This window comes from Cheilinus undulatus, linkage group 9 (assembly GCF_018320785.1).
Source record: "Cheilinus undulatus linkage group 9, ASM1832078v1, whole genome shotgun sequence".
NCBI lineage: Eukaryota > Metazoa > Chordata > Actinopteri > Labriformes > Labridae > Cheilinus > Cheilinus undulatus.
The window spans coordinates 50,645,659-50,671,385 of NC_054873.1; the positions used below are offsets into that span (position 1 = coordinate 50,645,659).

At 38.2% G+C, this 25,727-nt stretch overlaps 1 protein-coding gene across 1 annotated transcript; it reads right to left on the reverse strand.

The window, feature by feature from the left end:
• Positions 1–22,142, reverse strand: LOC121514837 (MAPK-interacting and spindle-stabilizing protein-like). The gene is made up of 2 exons (XM_041795208.1): positions 22,118–22,142; positions 1–720 (listed from the first exon to the last, which is right to left on the reverse strand). The coding sequence occupies exon 2, from the start codon at positions 667–669 to the stop codon at positions 1–3; it is 669 nt and encodes a 222-aa protein (XP_041651142.1). The 5' UTR covers positions 670–720; positions 22,118–22,142.
• Between the last annotated feature and the right edge of the window lie 3,585 nt (positions 22,143–25,727).

Below are 25,727 nucleotides of genomic sequence, written 5' to 3' on the forward strand. Positions count from 1 at the left end.
TTACTCTGGATCTGAGGGTGCTGGTCCTGGTCCAGTACTGAAGAACAAAGGCTCATCTTTAGACCTGTCACTCTTCACAGAGACACCGCTGGGAAAAGGGGACGTTGATCCTGGTCCTGGTCCAGTACTGAAGAATAGAGGCTCATCTTTAGACCAGTCACTCTTCACAGAGACACCGCTGGGAAAAGGGGACGTTGATCCTGGTCCCGGTGCATTACTGAAGTTCAGAGGCTCATCTTTAGACCAGTCACTCTTCACAGAGACACCACTGGGAAAAGGGGCCACTGGTCCTGGTCCTGGTCCAGTACTGAAGAATGGAGGATAATCTTTAGACCGGTCGCTCTTTACAGAGACACTACTGGGAAAAGGGGCCACTGGTCCTGGTCCAGTACTGAAGAATGGAGGACAATCTTTAGACCAGTCACTCTTCACAGAGACACTACTGGGAAAAGGGGCCACTGGTCCTGGTCCTGGTCCAGTACTGAAGAATGGAGGATAATCTTTAGACCGGTCGCTCTTTACAGAGACACTACTGGGAAAAGGGAGCACTGGTCCTGGTCCAGTACTGAAGAATGGAGGACAATCTTTAGACCAGTCACTCTTCACAGAGACACCGCTGGAAGGAGGAGACTCTCCTCTGTCCTCTTCGTCTCCTCGGTCCCTCATCATCTTCAGTCCAGATTGTGCAGAGGACGATGTAGAACATGAAGGTAGAACAACCTGAGAACAAGGAAGACAAACAGGAGAGAAACAAACAGGAAGAACGTGTTCATAAATTCAAGCCTCATGACCTAAAGAGAGAATTTATCTGACTTCACCTTCACTCCTGTCTGCCTGATCCCACACCTCACTGCAGTCTGTCTGACCCTAATCTGATCTGGATCACTGCTGGGTATCTGACCCTGGTCTGGAGATAGAACTGATCTCAGACTAGGATTAGGGGCTAACCAGTTTCTAATTCCATTAAACCTTCCTTAAACGCTCTCATGGTGTATGGTATTATCACTATGTCATTAAAATCACATTAAACCTGAAACAGCAGCTCTGGACCCACAAGGAAAATGTAAACCTCTACTCTCCTTTCACTGGATCCTTTTAGACCAGTGGATCTAAACTGGTCTAGATTCAGGACCCACCACTACCCCCTGAATGACAAATCAACCAAACTGATTTCATTTTTAATCAGAACCAAATATTTCAGTGAAAATGAGACAGTGTGGACTTAAGATGAAACAAAGCTGTGATGGAGACAAATCCTTCAAAATAAAAGCACATCAAAAACCTTTTGCCACATTTTTGTTCCACAACCCACTGAAAAAGACTTTACAACCCACTTTTGGGTCCCGACCCACCAGTTGAGAACCACAGTGTCAGAAAAAGCCTCTAAAGAACAATAAGGACACTTCTGATTTACAGTCTCAGTGGTTTTCACACACCTCACAGGTTCATATGGGGCCAGACAATCAAATGAAGCTGTTTCCTTCCTCCTCTCCCTCTCTACACACCAGAGCAGATGCACTCTCTCCTCCTCTCTCTAGCTGAGCTGTTGTTTTAAAAACAGGAACCAGAACCATGGTAAGACAGGAAGTGACCATGTGAAGAAGGGTTGCATCAACCAATCCAGAGAATCAGTAATAACTGATCACTGAGAACTAGGGGTGTGACGAGATCAGAACGCCACGAGATTTCTCATCGCGGAGAAATCAATCTCGCGAGATCAATATTGTGCAGACAGAAGGAGCAGCAGCTCTCCTTACAGAAAAAAATACCAAACTGGAAATTATAAAAGAGCACAAGGATGCCATGGTGACTTTAAAACTGATCGTGAGTGAGCTAATAAAGAAACGGAGCTGATCCGTGACTCATTAAGATCACCGCTCAAACCCGCGTGCGCTACGTGAAGCCACACATGATCATAACGGTCTGAGTTGATGAGATTCTGCTGCTGGTAACCCGTGCAGTCTCCATGAGGAGAATACAGCGTTTATTTAGCTCGTGTATGTGCGCAGACTCACTTTTAGTGCCGCTATTTCTGACTTAGTAACTTTGAAACAGTCGCTGCTTCCTCATGTCTCCTTCTCGTCTCACCGTCTGTCAGTCACACGTCCATCAGCTGTTGGCTGTGTGTATCATCAATCAGAAGCTTATAGCGTGACTGCAGCGGTAAACTTAGCAAAACAAACTCTGTTTGAGCACCATAGAGTCCAGTTAGCTCCAATAAACGAAGTTTTAGCCCCGGTTAAACGCGCCATGCTTGCTGTCAGACAGCAGACAGAGCAGAGACACACACACACACCCACTCACCAACGCACACACATTAACACACACGCTCATCAGTGTGTGGTGTCCAACAGTGTTAAAGCTCATATGACCAAAAAGACCACAAAACTATAAAATAATCTATTTCTCTTAATAACAGCAAACGTCTTATTGACAGAAATATTTCTGTTGATTGTTTTAAATATGGATGTCCTTAAAGAGGATGAGAAAGAGTTTGATTTTACTGATGCAGCTCTTTAGATTTAGGCCTGTTGAAAATAGTGCTAAAAATACTATCAAAATAATATAAAAGCTTTTATTATATATAATCAAATATTATATCAAAAATAGTCATTGTAATAGTAGTGACGAGAGCATAGTGTAGTAAATTAATGATTTTGTAGACTGTTAAAATGAGAGGTTGGATTTAAAGGGCATTAAAATGTACAGTTTGAGTCAGAGTTAGACAAGACAAACTGTTTGGAAGCACTGATAGCCTACTCAGTACTTAGTTCAAACATTTCTGAATAGACCTGAATGCGTTGCAATTATGATTTTCATTTGTTTAAAAGACATATTTTCCACCTATGTATCTTTTTAAATTTTCTTTTTCAAATTAAAAAAAAAGTGTAAAGTCTCGTCTCGTCTCGTGAGATAAGTGTCTGGTCACACCCCCACTGAGGACAGACTGATTTACTGATTAGTTGTGTGATTGTGGAATCATTGGAGGAGCTGCTCACATCACATGAAGACAGCTGAGAAACTTCACTTGTTATTTTGATGGAGATCAACAACATTTACGAGGACTGATGTTCATTCACTGTTGGAGATGAGAGGCTGGTCCTCAAATGTTGACTCAAGATCAGAGATTTATTTTGGGGCTTTTCTGTTAAGATTTGAAAATCATCTGGTGAAAATCATCTAGTGCGTGGCATTATTTTGTCATGAGGATTTAAAAGGTGGAGAGAATCCTGCCTCTAAAACCCCTGTGGGCCCATTTAATCTGAGAGGAACCCAGAAACACTAGCTGGGTTTCCATTACACTTGGAAATGAGCAAAATCAAATTAGCGCAATAAAAAAACTGGTAATGGAAAAACCTGAATTTCGAAAAAAAAAAAAAAACTAGAATATACCTTTACACTTTCATGAGGAGGGTTTCCAGGTGTTAGGATACAGAAATATATCGCCAAAGTGTAATGAAAACACTGTTTTCACATTTACAAGTCATGGGACGTGACGCACGGTGTCACATGACCAGTCAATCCGGGACAACATGGCGTGGTACGTGCGGGCAGAAGAAGAGAGAGACTTTTCTTCACATCATACCTGTACACTCAGACCATTTAACACTTTTCAGCAGCAGAGATCCTTTTTCTTTCCCATATTGCTGAAACCTGTGGCCTGCTTAATAATGTGGAACAGTGCATTTTAATATAAAATATATATATATATATATATTGGTTATCATTATGAAGTTGATTGAAAAACATTTAAATTATGCACTAACGGCTGATGACTTGAAAAATATTCTGTCATTTGCATTAATATTTAGGAAAATAGAAAAATGTCAGAATAATATGGAATGTATGAGACTCAGAGAGAGGAATCTCTCCTCCTCATCAGACACAGCTCTACACACACGAAGTTTCTGACACCCACCTACAAAGATCTGATTTATGGTTTTTAGATCCAACACCTGAATTTCCTTCACTTTTCTATTCTCACAAAAGCTGAAAAAAAAAAAACAGGAAGTGTGACACTGACAGAGCAGTGCTCTGCTCCTCATCAGTTTTCTTTGTTTTACTGTTTAAAGTGGATGACTGGAGGATATCTGGAGTTTTGCCTTTGTGAAGTTAGTGTATAATGCTGTTGATCCCGTGTCTAAAACAATGCTGCTTCGTAATATTTAGGATGTTTCTGAATAACAGGAGATATCTGTAGCTACTAAAACTATGCCTCCTCCACTGTTGAAACCAACACACACACACACACACACACACACACACACACTATTTTGACAAGGTTGGCGCAGCCCATGATAGAAGAGGGCCCTAGACCAGTATGAACTGGACTACTAGAAGACCAACTCATCCTAAGTGTTCATCTCTTTTGTGTATCGGGGCTCACTTTTCTGAGACCTCAGCGCTGAGCACATGCTTCACCTGTGACCAGAATAAATGCTGTTGACTAGAGTTAGATCCCTCTCTTGTCTTTCTTCAGAGCTTCCAACAAAAGAACTTTCTTTAACATGACTTACCATTAACCTGCTTTATTCACCCATGAAGCAGAGATTTTAATACTAAAACAATCATAATGTTGAGTTATTAACACTCACCCTTTCTCTGAAGTGCGTATGTACCTCAGCTCCGCTCAAAATGGAGTCTGAAACAGTTTCACTTTCATGGGGTCTGTTAAAAAAGTCCAAAAAAATTACCTCCTCAGTCCTTTCCTATTCACTTTCCTTAATCCTGACGAAAAACGTCACAGGGTTAAGGAAAGGTGGGAATAAGAGGACAGAAAAGGAGAACTGTGGTGAATAAGGAATCCGACTGCACTTACCCTAGGCGGATGTTACGGATGTGACGTATGTTTTTTTGTGTAAAAACTACAATTTAATGTTGATGGACTGCAAAATTCGCACCTACCACTCGGTGCGTTCTCTGTGCTGTGAATGAAACGCTAAAACGTCAGAGATATGAGCTCATTAATTTATTATTTATTTTTATATGCCAAAGTCTCTGCAGGAAGAGGAACTGTGACTGTGAACGTCCTGCTAAGTCAATACGACAACATGAATTATGTTCAAGTCCTTTTATTTCACAACGAATTGTTTTTCTTTATTCCCTACCTATCATTTTTTTCTTTAATTCTCTCCTCTCTGTTAATGTTATTACAGAGTCTACTCTGGTTTTAGTTTTCTTTCAGCTCGTCATGTGAAAAGCTCTATAATCTTCCCTGCGTCATTATGATGAGAGATATAGCCTAATATTCACAATACAGCAACATGCCGAATTTATCGCTTTAACTGGTTGTGATTAACAGACGTTCATCACATTTACTTTAATATTTCAAAATAGCAAAACACAGTTTAAAATACTGACTGATCAGTTTACTGTTTTTATAAAATGGAAATGAGAAGAAATTAAATCGTGATCATAAGTTGAATGATAAAGTTTTCATGTCTGTAATATTCCTCTGTTCATCCCTACTATCACGTGTATTATACGTTTGACTGAATTTTACGTTTAAATCGGGGATAGTAAAGTTACAGTCAAGTTATTCACTTGTTCTGATGAGCGGTCAACAGGTGCGTCACTTTAAATGAAGTTTACGCAAAGCATTGTGGGTCGTCTTTTTCTCTCTCCTTTGGTAAATGATGGTCCAGTGTTTCCTAGGCTAAAGGAGATAATAAAGGAAATAATGAAGCTCCTTTCCTTTTCAGCTGGAGAATGATTCGAACGGCCTTTATCATGACCGACACTAAAATGCTTCCGGGTCGTTTCACTCAGTTAGGAACCTTCCTAAGCAAAATGGACTTTTCGAACGCACCCATGGTTTACTCCTCCCTTTGGTATTTCCTGGAAACAGAGTAGAGTTTAACCCTGTAGTTCCTGATCATCTCCCTCTGCTGATTTAAAAATAAAGGCATTAATCAAAGATAACTGGGTTTAGATAGAAAAAAAAGAGACAGAGATAAATTATCTTTGCCTCACTGGCTCAGTTGGCAGGTAGAATAAAAATCCCCTGGTGTCACGTAGGCAGCGTAATGTGCGAGTGCAATTATAACAGGTATTACGGTAACACTGTGTGTGTGACTCAGCGATCCGTAGAGGTAGAGGGCAGTGAAACAGAGAAGAACGGAAGAGTATTAGGGCCACTGAAAAAAAAATGAGACGAAAATTTTTTTTCCACTTGTGAGACAAAAGTCAGAATTCAGAAAATAAAGTCAGAAATCTGAGATAAAAGTCAGAAATCTGAGATTAAAGTTAAAAATCTGAGATTAAAGTTAGAAATCTGAGATTAAAGTCAGAGATCTGAGAATAAAGTTAGAAATCTGAGATTAAAGTTAGAAATCTGAGATTAAAGTCAGAGATCTAAGATTAACCTCAGCACTCTAAAATTAAAGTCAGAAATCTGAGAATAAATTCAGAAATCTGAGAATAAAGTTAGAAATATGAGATTAAAGTCAGAATTCTTAGAATAAAGTCAGAATTCTGAGATTAAAGTCAGAATTCTGAGATTAAAGTCAGAATTCTGAGATTAAAGTCAGAATTCTGAGAATAAAGTCAGAATTCTGAGATTAAAGTTAGAATTCTGAGATTAAAGTCAGAATTCTGAGAATAAAGTCAGAAATCTGAGAATAAAGTCAGAATTCTGAGAATAAAGTCAGAATTCTGAGATTAAAGTCAGAATTCTGAGAATAAAGTCAGAAATCTGAGAATAAAGTCAGAATTCTGAGAATAAAGTCAGAATTCTGAGATTAAAGTCAGAATTCTGAGAATAAAGTCAGAATTCTGAGATTAAAGTCAGAATTCAGGAGATTAAAGTCAGAATTCTAAGAATAAAGTCTGAATTCTGAGATTAAAAATCAGAATTCTGAGATTAAAGTCAGAAATATGAGAATAAAGTCAGAATTCTGAGATTAAAGTCAGAATTCTGAGATTAAAGTCAGAATTCTGAGAATAAAGTCAGAATTCTGAGAATGAGGTCAGAATTCTGAGAATAAAGTCAGAATTCTGAGAATAAAGTCAAAATTCTGAGAGTAAAGTCAGAATTCAGGAGATTAAAGTCAGAATTCTAAGAATAAAGTCTGAATTCTGAGATTAAAGTCAGAATTCTGAGATTAAAGTCAGAAATATGAGAATAAAGTCAGAATTCTGAGATTAAAGTTAGAATTCTGAGATTAAAGTAAGAATTCTGAGATTAAAGTTAGAATTCTGAGATTAAAGTCAGAAATATGAGAATAAAGTCAGAATTCTGAGATTAAAGTCAGAATTCTGAGATTAAAGTTAGAAATCTGAGAATAAAATCAGAATTCTGAGAGAAAAGTAAAAATTCTGAGATTAAAGTCAAACATCTGAAAATAAAATCAGAAATCAGAGAATAAAGTCAGAATTGTGAGATTAAAGTCGGAAATCTGAGATTAAAGTCAGAATTCTGAGATTAAAGTCAGAATTCTGAGAAAAAATAAGAATTCTGAGATTAAAGTCAGAACTCTGAGATTAAAGTCAGAATTCTGAGGAAAACGTCAGAATTCTGAGATTAAAGTCAAAATTCTGAGAGTAAAGTCAGAATTCTGAGAGTAAAGTCAGAATTCAGGAGATTAAAGTCAGAATTTTAAGATTAAAGTCTGAATTCTGAGATTAAAGTCAGAATTCTGAGATTAAAGTCAGAAATATGAGAATAAAGTAAGAATTCTGAGATTAAAGTTAGAATTCTGAGATTAAAGTAAGAATTCTGAGATTAAAGTTAGAATTCTGAGATTAAAGTCAGAAATATGAGAATAAAGTCAGAATTCTGAGATTAAAGTCAGAATTCTGAGATTAAAGTTAGAAATCTGAAAATAAAATCAGAATTCTGAGAGAAAAGTAAAAATTCTGAGATTAAAGTCAAACATCTGAAAATAAAGTCAGAAATCAGAGAATAAAGTCAGAATTGTGAGATTAAAGTCGGAAATCTGAGATTAAAGTCAGAATTCTGAGATTAAAGTCAGAATTCTGAGAAAAAATAAGAATTCTGAGATTAAAGTCAGAACTCTGAGATTAAAGTCAGAATTCTGAGGAAAACGTCAGAATTCTGAGATTAAAGTCAAAATTCTGAGAGTAAAGTCAGAATTCTGAGAATAAAGTCAGAAATCTGAGATTAAAGTCAGAATTCTGAGATTAAAGTCAGAATTCTGAGATTGAAGTCCGAATCTGAGATCAAAGTCAGAAATCTGAGATTAAAGTCAGAATTCTTAGAATAAAGTCAGAATTCTGAGATTAAAGTCTGAAGTCTAAGATTAAAGTTAGAAATCTGAGATTAAAGTCAGAAATCTGAGAATAAAGTCAGAAATCTGACATTAAAGTCTGAATTCTGAGAATAAAGTCAGAATTCTGAGATTAAAGTCAGAATTCTGAGATTAAAGTCAGAAATCTGAGATTAAAGTCAGAATTCTGAGATTAAAGTCAGAAATCTGAGATTAAATTCAGAAATCTGAGAATAAAGTCAGAATTCTGAGATTAAAGTCAGAAATCTGAGAATAAAGTAAGAATTCTGAGATTGAAGTCCGAATCTGAGATGAAAGTCAGAATTCTGAGATTAAAGTCAGAATTCTGAGATTAAAGTCAGAATTCTGAGATTAAAGTCAGAATTCAGGAGATTAAAGTCAGAATTCTGAGATTAAAGTCTGAATTCTGAGATTAGTCAGAATTCTGAGATTAAAGTCAGAAATATGAGAATAAAGTCAGAATTCTGAGATTAAAGTCAGAAATCTGAGATTAAAGTCAGAATTCTGAGATTAAAGTCAGAATTCTGAGAATAAAGTCAGAATTCTGAGATTAAAGTAAGAATTCTGAGATTAAAGTCAGAAATCTGAGATTAAAGTCAGAATTCTGAGATTAAAGTCAGAATTCTGAGATTAAAGTCAGAATTCTGAGATTAAAGTTAGAATTCTTAGATTAAAGTCGGAAATCTGAGATTAAAGTCAGAATTCTGAGATTAAAGTCAGAATTCTGAGAATAAAGTTAGAATTCTGAGATTAAAGTCAGAATTCTGAGATTAAAGTTAGAATTCTGAGATTAAAGTCAGAAATATGAGATTAAAGTCAGAATTCAGGAGATTAAAGTCTGAATTCTAAGATTAAAGTCTGAATTCTGAGATTAAAGTCAGAATTCTGAGATTAAAGTCAGAAATCTGAGAATAAAGTTAGAAATCTGAGATTAAAGTCAGAATTCTGAGAAAAAATAAGAATTCTGAGAGTAAAGTCAGAACTCTGAGATTAAAGTCAGAATTCTGAGAATAAAGTCAGAAATCTGAGATTAAAGTCAAAATTCTGAGAGTAAAGTCAGAAATCTGAGAATAAAGTCAGAAATCTGAGTTTAAAGTCAGAATTCTGAGATTAAAGTCAGAATTCTGAGATTGAAGTCCAAATTCTGTGATCAAAGTCAGAAATCTGAGATTAAAGTCAGAATCTGAGAATAACGTCAGAAATCTGAGATTAAATTCAGAAATCTGAGAATAAAGTAAGAATTCTGAGATTAAAGTCTGAATTCTAAGATTAAAGTTAGAAATTTGAGATTAAAGTCAGAAATCTGAGAATAAAGTCAGAAATCTGACATTAAAGACAGAAATCTGAGATTAAAGTCAGAATCTGAGAATAACGTCAGAAATCTGAGATTAAATTCAGAAATCTGAGAATAAAGTCAGAATTCTGAGATTAAAGTCTGAATTCTAAGATTAAAGTTAGAAATTTGAGATTAAAGTCAGAAATCTGAGAATAAAGTCAGAAATCTGACATTAAAGAAAGAAATCTGAGAATAAAGTCAGAATTCTGTGATTGAAGTCCGAATCTGAGATCAAATAAGAATTCTGAGAATAAAGTCAGAAATCTGCCAATAAAGTCAGAATTCTGAGATTGAAGTTGGAAATCTGACATTAAAGTCAGAATTCTGAGATTAAAATCAAAATTCTGAGATTAAAGTCAGAAATCTGAGATTAAAGTCAGAATTCTGAGATTGAAGTCAGAATTCTGAGATTAAATCAGAATCTGAGATTAAAGTCAGAAATCTGACAATAAAGTCAAAATTCTGATAATAAAGTCAGAAATCTGAGAATAAAGTCAGAAATCTAAGAACAAAGTCAGAATTCTGAGATTAAAGTTAGAATTCTGAGATTAAAGTCAGAAATATGAGAATAAAATCAGAATTCTGAGATTAAAGTCAGAATTCTGAGTATAAAGTCAGAATTCTGAGATTAAAGTCTGAATTCTGAGAATAAAGTCAGAAATCTGAGATTAACATCCAAATTCATAGATTAAAGTCAGAATTCTGAGATTAAAGACAGAATTCTGAGATTAAAGTCTGAATTCTGAGAATAAAGTCAGAAATCTGAGATTAACGTCAAAATTCTGAGATTAAAGTCAGAAATCTGAGATTATAGTCAGCAATCTGAGAATAAAGTCAGAAATCTGAGATTAAAGTCAGAAATCTGAGAATAAAATCAGAATTCTGAGAGAAAAGTAAAAATTCTGAGATTAAAGTCAAACATCTGAAAATAAAGTCAGAAATCAGAGAATAAAGTCAGAATTGTGAGATTAAAGTCAGAAATCTGAGATTAAAGTCAGAATTCTGAGATTAAAGTCAGAATTCTGAGATTAAAGTAAAAATTCTGAGATTAAAGTCAAACATCTGAAAATAAAGTCAGAAATCAGAGAATAAAGTCAGAATTGTGAGAATAAAGTCAGAATTCTGAGAATAAAGTCAGAATTCTGAGATTGAAGTCAGAATTCTGAGAATAAAGTCAGAATTCTGAGAATAAAATCTGACTTTTTTCTCACCAGTGAAAAAAAAAAAATTCCGTCTCAAATTTTTTTTTTCAGTGGCCCTAATTCTCTTCCATAGAGAAGTGTAGATGTAAGGTGGATTCACCGCTGTGTGTTCAATAAAAACAGCTCCTTGCCAAGCAAAGAGCCTCGTTCCACAATCATTTAGGGTCGTGTGCATTTTTCATATCTGTTCAGAACATTTCATTGAGATTAGTTATAGTGTTCTGGGTAAGGATATATACTAATATTTGCATATTCATGAAGGTTTGTGTTTGTGTAAGTGCTTACAACTATGTGTGTTTACAGTAGGTGTTTCTATGTATTAGTATATATTTAAATCCTTGGATTTCCCACAGGACAGAAGTAATGAGAGGAAGGGCAATAAAAAAGGTAATGACATGTAAAACAGATTAAAGGTCTGTCAAGTGCATGCATGTGGAGAATCTCCTAAATGTTGTAAGTTCATTTTTACACCAAATTAAAAGACAATTTAAACAGATAGTGTCCTGCTTTTTAGCATTCCCAACATTATTCTGTGACTCTGATTACATGTGTTTAAGAGAGATTTTTAAAATCCTTTCCAATCCTAAAAATGTTTCTGTAGAATGAGACAGTCAATATTTTTTATTTCATGTGTAGAAAATTAAAGTTCAAGTTCAAATAACCTTGTGGTTAATAATTGTGTAGAGTATATCTAATTAAAAAAAAGGTATTCATGGGGAATAAAAGTGTTATTTCATTTTAATTATAGAATAAGAAACAAAACAAATATTTAATCAGAAGAGGAGGGGGCACTTCTAAAATATTATGGAGATCAAACTTTTACCTGATTCTGAGGAAAAATTCTGACTTTAATCTCAGGATTAAACTCAGAATTCTGACTTTTTACTAAGTGTATGATTATCATCTATACTTTGAATTCTGACTTTAATCTCATAATTCTGACTTTAATCTCATAATTCTGACTTTAATCTCTAAATTGTGATTTTAACTGCAACATTCAGACTTGAATCTCAACATTCTGATGTTAATCTCATAATTTTGAAATTTTGGTCAGACTTTAATCACAGAATCCTGTTTTCAATCTCTATAATGTTGCTGCCAGAATTCTAATTTAATCTCCGAATTTTAACCTAGCTAAACCTTAGAACTCAAAATTAAATCTCTGAGTGCTGATTTTAATCCGTGAATTCTAATGTTTGACCTTTAAACCCAAAATTCTAACCTTTACCTTAAAAATCTGAATTATTTTTAGAATTCTGACTTAAATCTTGTTAGTCTCATGTTAATCAGTGAACCTGACTTTAATATTAGAATTTTGGCCTAAATCTCAGACATCTGACGTTTTTCCCTCAGAATTTTCAAAAACAAAAAATTGGATTTGGAATAAAACATCTTTTCCAGTTTGATGAATCAACCAAAAGACATATATATAGCAATTAAAAAACAAAAACAAACCCAAGAAACCCAGTATTAAAACCCTCTTTATTTGTATTGATTTTTAGCCCATTCAGGATAAATCCGTACATCCCTAGTGTTAACTGGTGACTTTTCAGCTGAATGTGTCAGAGGTTGTAGTTACAACACTGAACATTTTCTGTAATGTCTGAGAAATGCTTAGGAGATGAGTTCATACACCTGCCAACACAGCCACCATGTTCTTTTATTAACAGCTTCTCTATTTGTCTAATTCAGCCTGTCATCACTTTAGAACACCACAAACAGGAAGTGGTTCTGCTGCTGGAAACAGACACACACTATTATAAACATGATTACATTACACAGCTGATTATTTACAGTAGATAAAGGGAAACAGTGGCTTTAAATATCTTGGATACTGTATTACTGCCAACCCTATGTCAGACATTCATCTTCCTGTCTGTCTCTACATCCTGAAATGAACACCCACAGTGACCCTCAAATGTTGACTCAAGATGTTAAAGTTCAAAGAAATCCTGTCACACATTTTTCTATCTAATCTATCTACCCCAGTCTAAAACAAAGACCTGTATGCCTGTAGGGACCTAACCAGGTCATGAACCTCACAGATATGAATACGTAGATACGACGCCCCTTTGAGCTGCGTGCCTACGGCGAGGCTAAGCTAGTGGGGGCAAAGTGTCAGGGCATTCCATGGTTGTAGATGGCACGAAAACTAAAACAAGGATGCCTGCACATTGTGCTGCATACGGTTGCACACTACACCGTACGGTTGAAACAAGGAAACTGGGAATAACCTTTCATAGGTAAAAATAGTTTTTGGCTCTTTTTTCATTATTAAATCTTGTTGAGAGCTTCAGTAACTACCTGGCTACTAGCAAAACACTAACGCGAGCTAGCAGCTTGACAGCCAAATACCAGATGATTAATAGTAGCTGTAGTATAGTTCTACAAGCAGTAGTAGTAGTAGTACTAAAAGTACAAGCAGCGGTAGTAGTATAAATAGCCTTTAGAGTCTTAGAAGTAGTACCAGCATTTGTAATAATATTACCAGTTGTAGTAGCAGTGCCAGTATCAGCAGTAGTAGTTGGTGTACTACCACTACTGCTAGTAGTAGTTATATACGTTACACTTATAGTATATTTGGCACATTTTTCATGGGTGCAACCCACATACTCAGCTCTGCTGCTCATCCCACAAATGCATGATCCTTACAAATGTGGCATCATTTAAAAGGGTAATAAACAGGCTTTCCAACGGTACAAAATTTATTACCAAGAAGTATGTTACAACAAAGAAATAATGTACCAAACACAAATTGCCTTACTTTTTTTGTTTTAAGTTTATATATGGTTATATACATTATATAAGTCCAAGGTGAAGTGAAGTGTTACTATTTACTCAGTAACATGCACAACAATTTCAGTGTACCTGTTTCTAACTTGTACAAATGGCAATAAACTATTCTATTCTATCTCCACAGAGTGTGTTTGTTTCTATAAACATATACACTACCAGTCAAAAGTTTGGACACACCATCTCATTCAGTGTTTTTCTTTATTTTTACTACTTTCTACATTGTAGATACACACTGAGGTCATCAAATATATGAAGCAAGAAATATGGAATTATGTAGCAAAGAAAAAAGTGTTAGATAAGTCTAAATATGTTTTATATTTTAGATCTCTCAGAGTAGCCACCCTTTGCTTAGTTGACAGCGCTGCAAACCCTTGGCCTTCTCTCAATGAGCTTAATGAGGTAGTCACCTGAAATGGTTTTCACTTCAATCTGATTGGACCCCCCAGGTGCCACCCCAGATGATTGACATGTCATGGCACCGCACGTCTTGTCAAAATGAGCCAGCTGCATTTTAAAATCAGTGGCGCCTATTGGCTACTAAGTCCCTCCTGTACAGTAGCTGCCGCCATGTACCAGAGAGAGTTGTAATCCACCTTACTAAGAGGAAGAATCACCACAGAAGAGGATGTTAGCGAAAATAACGGCTCTACGTAAACAGCCCGCCAAACTTAAATCCTTCTAAGCGAAGTAACGGACTTTTCTCGTGAATTATTTCACACGTAGATTTATAAGTCAAGCGGAGAGCAGCGGGAGGCTGTTTGAGTCAAACTGTCGGACTTTTTCAACCCATGTCTTCTTTTCCTTCACCGGAGAGTCTGTGAGCTATGGAAGCGGGTATTTTACCGATAATCGGCGGCTTTGTTCAACAGTCTTCGCACCATTTAGTGATTTTTTTCTTTCAGCATCTAGTTTTAAGATGTAAAATCTGACTAGCAGTCAGTGTCAAGGAGATTTAACCGGTTATCACCCTGCAGCTCGCTTTGTCTCCTACACGGATGCAGCGGACCCCGCCCCAATGAAGCCGCGCCAGGCACCACAGGTGTGGGGTACAGGAGTTCCAGCCGGCGGGCAGAACAGCAGGCTTTCCGGAGGACAGCTATGGTCAGTTTATCTGAGATTTTCACTCGTCAGCCAAAAGCTAGCTGTGCCTTTCACATCGATGTAGCGGACACCGCCACAACTGGACCCCTGCGAGGAGACGCAGCTGCGGGGGAGAAAATTGCCATGGCCCGGTGAACAGCCTGGGCTCCACGGAGAGAAAAGTACCGTCAGGAGGACGCTTTACCGCGGAGGAAAGAGTCTGGTGGGTACCGCTAAGTTAACGTTAGTGACCACACTGTGTTGAAAGGTAGTTATTAATTAAATTTAACGATAAAATAAAGCTTTAAACAGGGGCCAAATCCATACAAGTGTTCCGTCTGTTGTCATACTTTTTAGTGGGACTCCACCAGCATTTTACTCTGATAACCAGAGAGGATTAGAGCTGCTAAAGTTATAGATTCAACCCTAAATTTATGAATTTGAAATGCGGAGAAATGATTTTCTTTTTGTTCTAGCATCATGTCTAAGGTGTGTGTTTTATGTTTAAGGTTCTTTACTGGTCCATCAGAGAGGTGTGGATGAAACATGGGATAAAAACCTGAGTCTGGTGTCCTCCTCACCTGTCTCACCTGCCTGCTGCTGGCTGAGCTTTAACATCACACAGAGGTGAGCAGATCCTCCTCTTTTCCCAGTATTTACTGATCATCATTTATTGTACTCTTTTCCTTGTCTCTCTTACTCTTGTCTTTTACTTTTTTCTCTCTTCCTGCTGAAATCTCCACATTTCCTCTCATAGCCTGCATCATTTTCTATTTCTCCTGTCATCTCAGCCTGTGCTGCTTTTTCCCATTTCCTCTCCATCCATTTCCACTCAGCCTCATGCTTTTTCCCCTCTCACCTTTATTTATATGTCATCTTCTTGTCTAATTCCTGTAATCCCTTAGAATTAAAAATTTGAAAAGGTTCTGAAGTGTATTAGATAAACAAAGTATCCTTATATAACTATGTGTTTTTTATTTTTGTCTACTATCTCCCAGAACCGAGCCAAGCCATCAGGGTCTTTTCTGTGAGGTCTGTCATCTGTCTTTGGAGGAAGAAGATTTTGCCTTCTTAAAGACGTACTCGGTAAGCAACTGAATTTGGTGGAAATTCTGCAGGATGCAAGTATATACATGTTGTCGTTCTCATTTTTTAATAACTGTGTATGTTGACATTTACATTTTATGTGATATTTTTCATTCTAAACAGTTTAAAACTATTTTATTTGAAAATCAAATGTCTAACTGAATGTGTCTCTGTCCTCTTCTCTCTTTCTGTCTCTTAGAATCACACTGACAACGAAAAGGTAGAGGTAACCTTTGATGGGAGCGTAGGGAGGCTCACCTGGATGACCTGCCCTGTACGTACCTGCTGGATGTTTGAATGGACTGATATGTGCCTGAACTATCCTCTGTTCATGAAAGGACTTTCTTCTTCATTCAAAGGTAAAACCCACTTAAATTCTTGTGACCTCAGGACTCTCAGGAATGGGTTTGGAAGTCAGGAATTATTTTGTTAAACTTAAAAAATCATGACAGGATCATTAGAAATGTAAATGGTTGTTATATTCATGTGAAAGCTCACCTACAACATAAAACCACTCACACATTTCAGGAGTATACTGTCACTGTAATGTTTAGATATTAATTGTCAATTTCTCTAATGTCTAATTATCTGGAATTCATTTTATTCAAACAGCTGAGGCTTTTGAATTTGCATAAACTTTAAAGCTGATGGCATGACATGTTTCATGTGAAAACTGGATTAAATTGAATTAGAAGAAAATGCACTCTCTTGTTTTTTTCCTCTTCCTTTTTTTTTTTTACATTTTTAAAAAAACTAAAAAGTTATTAAAATGTGTAGCTCTGTGAGGGTTTTTAGTTATTAACTGCAAATTACATACATAAATCTCAATTTCTGTGCTTAATATGTACTTAAATATATTTCAACATTTAGAGACTCAGATTACAATTGATTGTCATAGTCTCTGGACCCCCTAAAATAGCCTTGGCCACCCTCTGGCCCCCCCAAGGATAAAAGCCTAGCTCCGCCACTTTACTCGAAGTTTACTCAAAGATGCCTTAAAATTTCAATACATTTAAAGTATGCCTCCTCTGTCTGGATAGAAAATTGTTATATTACCAAATACTATCTATAACCAAAGACACAAATTCAGTTAGGATTCTCAGAGGTTACTCAACATGTTTTATCATGCTAATGATAGAAATAATGTCTCTTCTGTATTAGAAATAAATAAATAAATAATAAATACCTCTGCTATATTAGCAATCCAACTTTAACAAAAATAGCTCTCACAAACTTACAAAAAATATCTATATCTATATCTATAGAGGACTTTTTGGTAATATAGCATTTGCAGGTAGAGAGGGCCCGCATGTTTTTTGATATCAAAAAATAGTTGCAATGATGTTTAAAACTTCTCCACTCTGTCTAAACAACATCTAGATTTAATAGAAAAGTGAAAGGTGAAAAAATGTAATTTTCATGTTGTTGTAAAGACGTCTCTGTAAAGACGTCGCTGTATGGTCGTACTTTTAACGACTATTATTGGGCTTAAATTGGTCTAAATCAGGTGGGCAGAATAATTTAATCTTTTTCTACTACTACCTTTTGTCTTAATTAAAGATTTTGACGGACCGAATGTAGAAAAAAATCCTCTAAATGATGTCGGTTTTTTGGGGCAAAGGGAAGATTTATATCTGATTCTGTTGATTTTATGAGCTTTTAACATGTTTGATGTTTGAAGGTGAATCAGAAAACAAATCAAATATTAAACTCCATACTGATTCACTCTTTATTATTGATTTTATTAAATATATTCTCAATATTTCACTGTAAATGCTTATTTCAAACACTTTTAAATCCCAGCCCATCAGTTCATGAGCCTTTAAAACTTCTGATGTTTACTGCTGGTTTCTCTTCATGCAGGGGTTTTCTGATCCCTGTAAATGCTGACATCTGTTAATTTATGGAGACACAATCAGCTGTTTCTGCCTCCTGAAAGCTGATTGATGATCAGCTGATTGATGATCAGCCGGCACCGTCATCATAAACTGATGTTGCTTCAAGTGACGCTGCAGAGGGGAGGACATCCCATGGACCGTTAATCGTCAGTCTTATGGCTTCAGTCTTCCGCGTCGATTCCTCGGTCTCTCCATGAGTCTTTGGTGGGCAGGGACTAAGACTCAAGGAAAAGACTCAAGCCTTATAATAAGACAAGTGAGAAGGACCCATATATTAGGGTGACCAAACGTCCTGTTTTCCCAGGACATGTCCTGTTTTCACATCCTGTCCTGGCTGTCCTGGTTGTTTTTATAAAGTGATGAAAATGTCCTGGTTTTCATTGTTTTCATTGGGCCCCTAAATTGACCGGCACTAGGGCAATCTGCACCTGTGGTGCTACATGTGACGTAATCCCTGAGAGGCTGCTCTCTTTATACTCACAACGAGCGAGCAGAGCTCGCTAAAATAAAGATGTAGATATTTTTTGTTAGTTTTTGTAAGTTTGTGAGAGCTATTTTTGTTAAAGTTGGATTGCTAATATAGCAGAGGTATTTATTATTTATTCATTTATTTCTAATACAGAAGAGACATTATTTCTATCATTAGCTATTTCATTTGTTATTTTTGAAACTTGTCATGATAAAACATGTTGAGTAACCTCTGAGAATCCTAACTGAATTTGTGTCTTTGGTTATAGATAGTATTTGGTAATATAACAATTTTCTATCCAGACAGAGGAGGCATACTTTAAATGTATTGAAATTTTTAGGCATCTTTGAGTAAACTTTGAGTATCATTTGAGTATCTCACTCCTGGGCCGGGTGTCCTGGTTTTCAGTAATCAAAATATGGTCACCCTACAATATATAGAAAACTGGATACATCAGGGCGCTGTAGCAGCCCAATAAGCGACATGCCTACGTGGCGGCCATCTTGGCGGGGGCGACGTTCTCATTAAAGGCAATGCATGTACATTGAAAATAAATCATAACTTGCTCATTTCTCAACCGAATTTCATGCGGTTTACTTTATTGTCAACTTCAAAACACATGCTATTATTACAGAACATTTTATTAAAAAAATTTTAAAAAAGGGCTTTTTACCAATGTAGTCTAAATTTCAGTTATTTTACTCTTTAGGTCCAGAGGTCTGAGAATCTTTTATGTTCAGCCATTATATAGTTATAAATGTTTGTACGTAGATATAAAGTTGAATGCATAAAAATGGAAAGATAAAGATATATATATATAAAATATTTTTTCAGATCGAAATATTTTATTTTGAAGGTAATCAAATAATCATTTATATTAATTTATTTGTCTCTCTCCCCCTCCTTCTCGCTCTACATATATGTTTATAGAAACAAACACACTCTGTGGAGATAGAAAAGAATGGTTTATTGCCATTTGTACAAGTTAGAAACAGGTACATTGAAATTGTTGTGCGTGTTACTGAGTAAATAGTAACACTTCACTTCACCTTGGACTTATATAATGTATATAATCATATATAAACTTAAAACAAAAAAAGTAAGGCAATTTGTGTTTGGTACATTATTTCTTTGTTGTAACATACTTCTTGGTAATAAATTTTGTACCGTTGGAAAGCCTGTTTATTACCCTTTTAAATGATGCCACATTTGTAAGGATCATGCATTTGTGGGATGAGCAGCAGAGCTGAGTATGTGGGTTGCGCCCACATACTCACTACCCACATAACTACTACTAACAGTAGTGGTAGTACACCAACTACTACTGCTGATACTGGCACTGCTACTACAACTGGTAATATTATTACAAATGCTGGTACTACTTCTAAGACTCTAAAGGCTATTTATACTACTACCGCTGCTTGTACTTTTAGTACTACTACTACTACTGCTTGTAGAACTATACTACAGCTACTATTAATCATCTGGTATTTGGCTGTCAAGCTGCTAGCTCGCGTTAGTGTTTTGCTAGTAGCCAGGTAGTTACTGAAGCTCTCAACAAGATTTAATAATGAAAAAAGAGCCAAAAACTATTTTTACCTATGAAAGGTTATTCCCAGTGTCCTTGTTTCAACCGTACGGTGTAGTGTGCAACCATATGCAGCACAATGTGCAGGCATCCTTGCTGTTTTAGTTTTCGTGCCATCTACAACCATGGAATGCCCTGACACTTTGCCCCCACTAGCTTAGCCTCGCCGTAGGCACGCAGCTCAAAGGGGCGTCGTATCTACGTATTCATATCTGTGAGGTTCATGACCTGGTTAGGTCCCTACAGGCATACAGGTCTTTGTTTTAGACTGGGGTAGATAGATTAGATAGAAAAATATGTGACAGGATTTCTTTGAACTTTAACATCTTGAGTCAACATTTGAGGGTCACTGTGGGTGTTCATTTCAGGATGTAGAGACAGACAGGAAGATGAATGTCTGACATAGGGTTGGCAGTAATACAGTATCCAAGATATTTAAAGCCACTGTTTCCCTTTATCTACTGTAAATAATCAGCTGTGTAATGTAATCATGTTTATAATAGTGTGTGTCTGTTTCCAGCAGCAGAACCACTTCCTGTTTGTGGTGTTCTAAAGTGATGACAGGCTGAATTAGACAAATAGAGAAGCTGTTAATAAAAGAACATGGTGGCTGTGTTGGCAGGTGTATGAACTCATCTCCTAAGCATTTCTCAGACATTACAGAAAATGTTCAGTGTTGTAACTACAACCTCTGACACATTCAGCTGAAAAGTCACCAGTTAACACTAGGGATGTACTGTGGTGTTTTACTTTGTTGAGTCGTTTTATTTTTGTGGAACTTCCGGTTTCCGGAGGCTGTGACTGGCTGCTAACTTTACTGTGTTCTTCCTGAGGCTTCCTCCCCTTCCCTCCGGTGCTGTGGAGAGTTCACACCTGCAGCGTATCACTCATCAGGAGCACTACTTAAGACCTGCTGCGGCTCTCTACAGCGCCTGAGTCTTGCCTTACTTACCTCACGGTAATCGTCAGCTCCAGGCTCCTTCTCTCACGAGATTCCTCCAGAGAAGTTCACCAGTGTTTCTACTATTGAGATTTTTGACTATTTTCTAGTGTTTGTTATCCTCTTGCTCACCTCTAACGTGCCTCTCCATTTCCTTCCAGTGCCTCCTGCCCAGATCACCGCAGCCAGCTCCAGCACTCTCTCACCTTCTCGGACTCTTGGATTTACCCCTCCTGGTTCCACTTACCTGTACAATAAACCTGTTCAAAACTGCTATCCGTCTCCGCATCCTGGGTTCAGCCATTACAATCACATAACATGTACGGATTTATCCTGAATGGGCTAAAAATCAATACAAATAAAGAGGGATTTAATACTGGGTTTCTTGGGTTTGTTTTTGTTTTTTAATTGCTATATATATATATTTATTTTGGTTGATTCATCAAACTGGAAAAAAACAAAAAAAAAATATTTTGAAATACTAAAAGCCATAGATTCACTCAAAGATAATAAATCTCCTGGAAATTATGGTATTACTGGTGAATTCCAAAATAACTTCAAAGACGCCCTTGCCCCGTTTCTTGCATGTGTTTTTGAAGAATCCATCACTAAAGGCAAACTCCCACCTTCTCTGCAGCAAGGACATATAAAATTAATACCCAAAGCAAATAAAGACAAAATGAATATAGAAAACTGGAGGCCAATAACTTTACTAAACAATGATGCTAAAATATTTGCCTCCATCTTTGCTCGCAGACTAAAGACGGGATTGGGGGAAATTATTGATGAAGAACAATCTGGGTTTATGGCAGGTAGAAGTATAATTAATAATGTGAGATTAATATTGGACTTACTAGACTACAGTGAATACATACATGTGGACAGCGACTTGGGAAGCGGCCTATATATTTATGATGAACACACCCTAGATGTTTCACTGAGACTGTATTTAGAGGTGACATCTCACTAAGAGGCATTATTTTGTCATGAGGACTTAAAGGGTGGAGGGAATCCTGCCTCTAAAACCCCTGTGGGCCCATTTTACCTGAGAGGAACCCAGAAACACTGACTGTGAGATGAGAGAGCAGGAATCCTGTCTGTTTAAGGTTTGTTAAAGTGAACTCTGCTAACAGCCTCTATTTAAATCTGCTCACATTATGAGACTCAGAGAGAGGAATCTCTCCTCCTCATCAGACACAGCTCTACACACACGAAGTTTCTGACATCCACCTACAAAGATCTGATTTCTGGTTTTTAGCTCCAACAACTGAGTCTCCTTCACTTCTCTAGTCTTACAAAAGCTGAAAAAAAACAGGAAGTGTGACATTGACAGAGCAGACGGAGCTCTGCTCCTCATCAGTTTTCTTTGTTTTACTGTTTAAAGTGGATGATCAGCATTACCCTGCTTTATTCACCTGTGAACCAGAGGTTTTAACACTAAAACAATCATAATGTTGAGTTATTAACACTCACCCTTTCTCTGAAGTGCGTCTGTCTCTCACCTCTGTGACCTAAAAAGGAGTCTGAAACAGTTTGACAGTTAACTCCTCCCTCTGTTGTTTACTGGAAACAGAGCAGATGTTTTCTGTAGTTGCTGATCACCTCCCTCTGCTTATTTCAAAATAAAGGCATTGATCAAAGATAACTGGGTTTAGACAGAAAAACAAGAGACAGAATTAACTTTGTCTCTCTGGCTCAGTTGGCAGCTAGAATAAAAATCCACTCTTTAGTTTGAGGATGTTCTTAAATTCTCATTTTTCACTGACTAGTCCCTCTTTAATATGTGTTCTTATCAATTTCCATGATTCCTGTTATCACCTGTCCAGGTAGGTCAATCTGAAACTCTTGTTATTTTATGAAGAATCTCAGCAGTGATGCATTTAGTGGACAGCATGTTTAAAACACAACAGCCGTCAAAGACACATATTTGATACAACCATGAGGACAGAAACAGGCATTACAACTCTAATATTTAAGGAAATATAACTTAGAACAGTCCATTAATACATTTAACAGGATGGTTGCTTACTAGGACGTAATTGGGGGGGGCATGGGCATGTCCCCTGCACTTCTTAAAAAGGCAGTTTTGGTCTCCTGCAGTTTTTACCATCAAAAACAATGTTACGCTATATTAAATGGAGACAGGTTGAGCACTAGGACCAAGCGGAAAACAGCTGCTCAAGCTGAAGCCTGTTTCTCTTTAGACCGCCCACTGGCCCATCGATTGGCTTTGCCGTTTCTTGCTAACGTGTGATTGGCTGTCCCCGCTGTCACTCCATCTGGTTGTAAACAGCGACTGGAGCACATTAGCTAGCTGGCTATGAGTCCACGTTCATCTGTAAGTTGTTAACATGTTGGGCATTTGTTCTGCCTGGGTCACGTCAGCTAGACGGATTTTAATATCAGAGGTTTCATTTACATTAACACTGAATGTGTGTGTGTGTGTGTGTGTGTGTGTGTGTTTGCTAATTAGGCGCAGCCCGGTGGCAAGATGTCAAAAAAATTAAACTGGATATAAGAGACTTCTTTAGAAGTCAAAGTGTAAGTTACTCAGAGGAACACATTACACCACAAACTCCTCCTCATCATCAGAAACTCAGACTCTCTCCCCTCCTATTATTATTATTATGATTATTATTATTAATTATTATTATTATTAGTAGTAGTAGTAGTATTACTTGTATATTTTTTAATATTCTATTATTTAACTTTATGATAAACGTATGTATTGCAATTTATATGTTTATGTTATGTAATTGTTTTATTCTTGTAAAATGTCTTCGAGTTCTATTGAAAGAGCTGACAAAATATTATTATTATTATTATTATTATTATTATTATTATTATTATTATAACTGTTGAGCCTCAACAACACAGAGATTTTTAAAAAGCGTATATTTAAAGCCAAAGAGATACACTTTTTGATTTTTTTATGTATTATTTGTGTTTTGAAAGGCAGCCACTGTTTAAAAACACTAACAATGAAAGTTTGTGGGGAAAATAAAATAAAACCTTGGATTACAATGTGATTTTATACATCCATATTGTTTGTGAATAAATTAGACATAATAATTGAGAAACTGAGTTTTTTCTTCAGCCTATACCATCAAAATCAATGATTGTTGCATCCCAAATTGTCCCACTGTTCATATGTCAGCCAGCAAGATATTTTTGTCAGGTGACAGATAATAGAAATCCAGAAGAAGATACAGGAGGAGGTAGAGGAGGAGAGGCTGGAGGAGGTAGAGGAGGAGAGGCTGGAGGAGATGGAGGAGGAGAGGCAGGAGGAGATGGAGGAGGAGAGGCTGGAGGAGGTAGAGGAGGAGAGACTGGAGGAGGTAGAGGAGGAGAGACTGGAGGAGGTAGAGGAGGAGAGGCTGGAGGAGGTAGAGGAGGAGAGACTGGAGGAGGTAGAGGAGGAGAGACTGGAGGAGGTAGAGGAGGAGAGACTGGAGGAGGAGAGACTGGAGGAGGTAGAGGAGGAGAGACTGGAGGAGGTAGAGGAGGAGAGACTGGAGGAGGAGATACAGGAGGAGGTAGAGGAGGAGAGGCTGGAGGAGGTAGAGGAGGAGATGGAGGAGGTAGAGGAGGAGAGGCTGGAGGAGGTAGAGGAGGAGATGGAGGAGGTAGAGGAGGAGATGGAGGAGGTAGAGGAGGAGATACAGGAGGAGGTAGAGGAGGAGAGGCTGGAGGAGATGGAGGAGGAGAGACTGGAGGAGGTAGAGGAGGAGAGACTGGAGGAGGTAGAGGAGGAGAGACTGGAGGAGGTGGAGGAGGAGAGACTGGAGGAGGTAGAGGAGGAGAGACTGGAGGAGGTGGAGGAGGAGAGACTGGAGGAGGTAGAGGAGGAGAGACTGGAGTAGGTAGAGGAGGAGAGGCTGGAGGAGGTAGAGGAGGAGAGACTGGAGGAGGTAGAGGAGGAGAGACTGGAGGAGGTAGAGGAGGAGAGACTGGAGGAGGAGAGACTGGAGGAGGTAGAGGAGGAGAGACTGGAGGAGGAGAGACTGGAGGAGGTAGAGGAGGAGAGACTGGAGGAGGAGAGACTGGAGGAGGTAGAGGAGGAGAGGCTGGAGGAGGTAGAGGAGGAGATGGAGGAGGTAGAGGAGGAGAGGCTGGAGGAGGTAGAGGAGGAGAGACTGGAGGAGGTAGAGGAGGAGAGACTGGAGGAGGTAGAGGAGGAGAGGCTGGAGGAGATGGAGGAGGAGAGACTGGAGGAGGTAGAGGAGGAGAGACTGGAGGAGGTAGAGGAGGAGAGACTGGAGGACGTGGAGGAGGAGAGACTGGAGGAGGTAGAGGAGGAGAGACTGGAGGAGGTGGAGGAGGAGAGACTGGAGGAGGTAGAGGAGGAGAGACTGGAGGAGGTAGAGGAGGAGATGGAGGAGGTAGAGGAGGAGAGGCTGGAGGAGGTAGAGGAGGAGAGACTGGAGGAGGTAGAGGAGGAGAGACTGGAGGAGGTGGAGGAGGAGAGGCTGGAGGAGGTAGAGGAGGAGAGACTGGAGGAGGTAGAGGAGGAGATGGAAGAGGTAGAGGAGGAGAGACTGGAGGAGGTAGAGGAGGAGAGACTGGAGGAGATGGAGAAGGAGAGGCTGGAGGAGGTAGAGGAGGAGAGACTAGAGGAGGTAGAGGAGGAGAGACTGGAGGAGATGGAGGAGGAGAGACTGGAGGAGATGGAGAAGGAGAGGCTGGAGGAGGTAGAGGAGGAGAGACTGGAGGAGGTAGAGGAGGAGAGACTGGAGGAGGTAGAGGAGGAGAGACTGGAGGAGGTAGAGGAGGAGAGGCGGGAGGAGGTAGCGTGGGAGAGGCTGGAGGAGGTAGAGGAGGAGAGACTGGAGGAGATGGAGGAGGAGAGACTGGAGGAGGTAGAGGAGGAGAGGCTGGAGGAGATGGAGGAGGAGAGACTCGAGGAGATGGAGAAGGAGAGGCTGGAGGAGGTAGAGGAGGAGAGACTGGAGGAGGTAGAGGAGGAGAGACTGGAGGAGGTAGAGGAGGAGAGACTGGAGGAGGTAGAGGAGGAGAGGCTGGAGGAGGTAGAGGGGGAGAGGCTGGAGGAGGTAGAGGAGGAGAGACTGGAGGAGATGGAGGA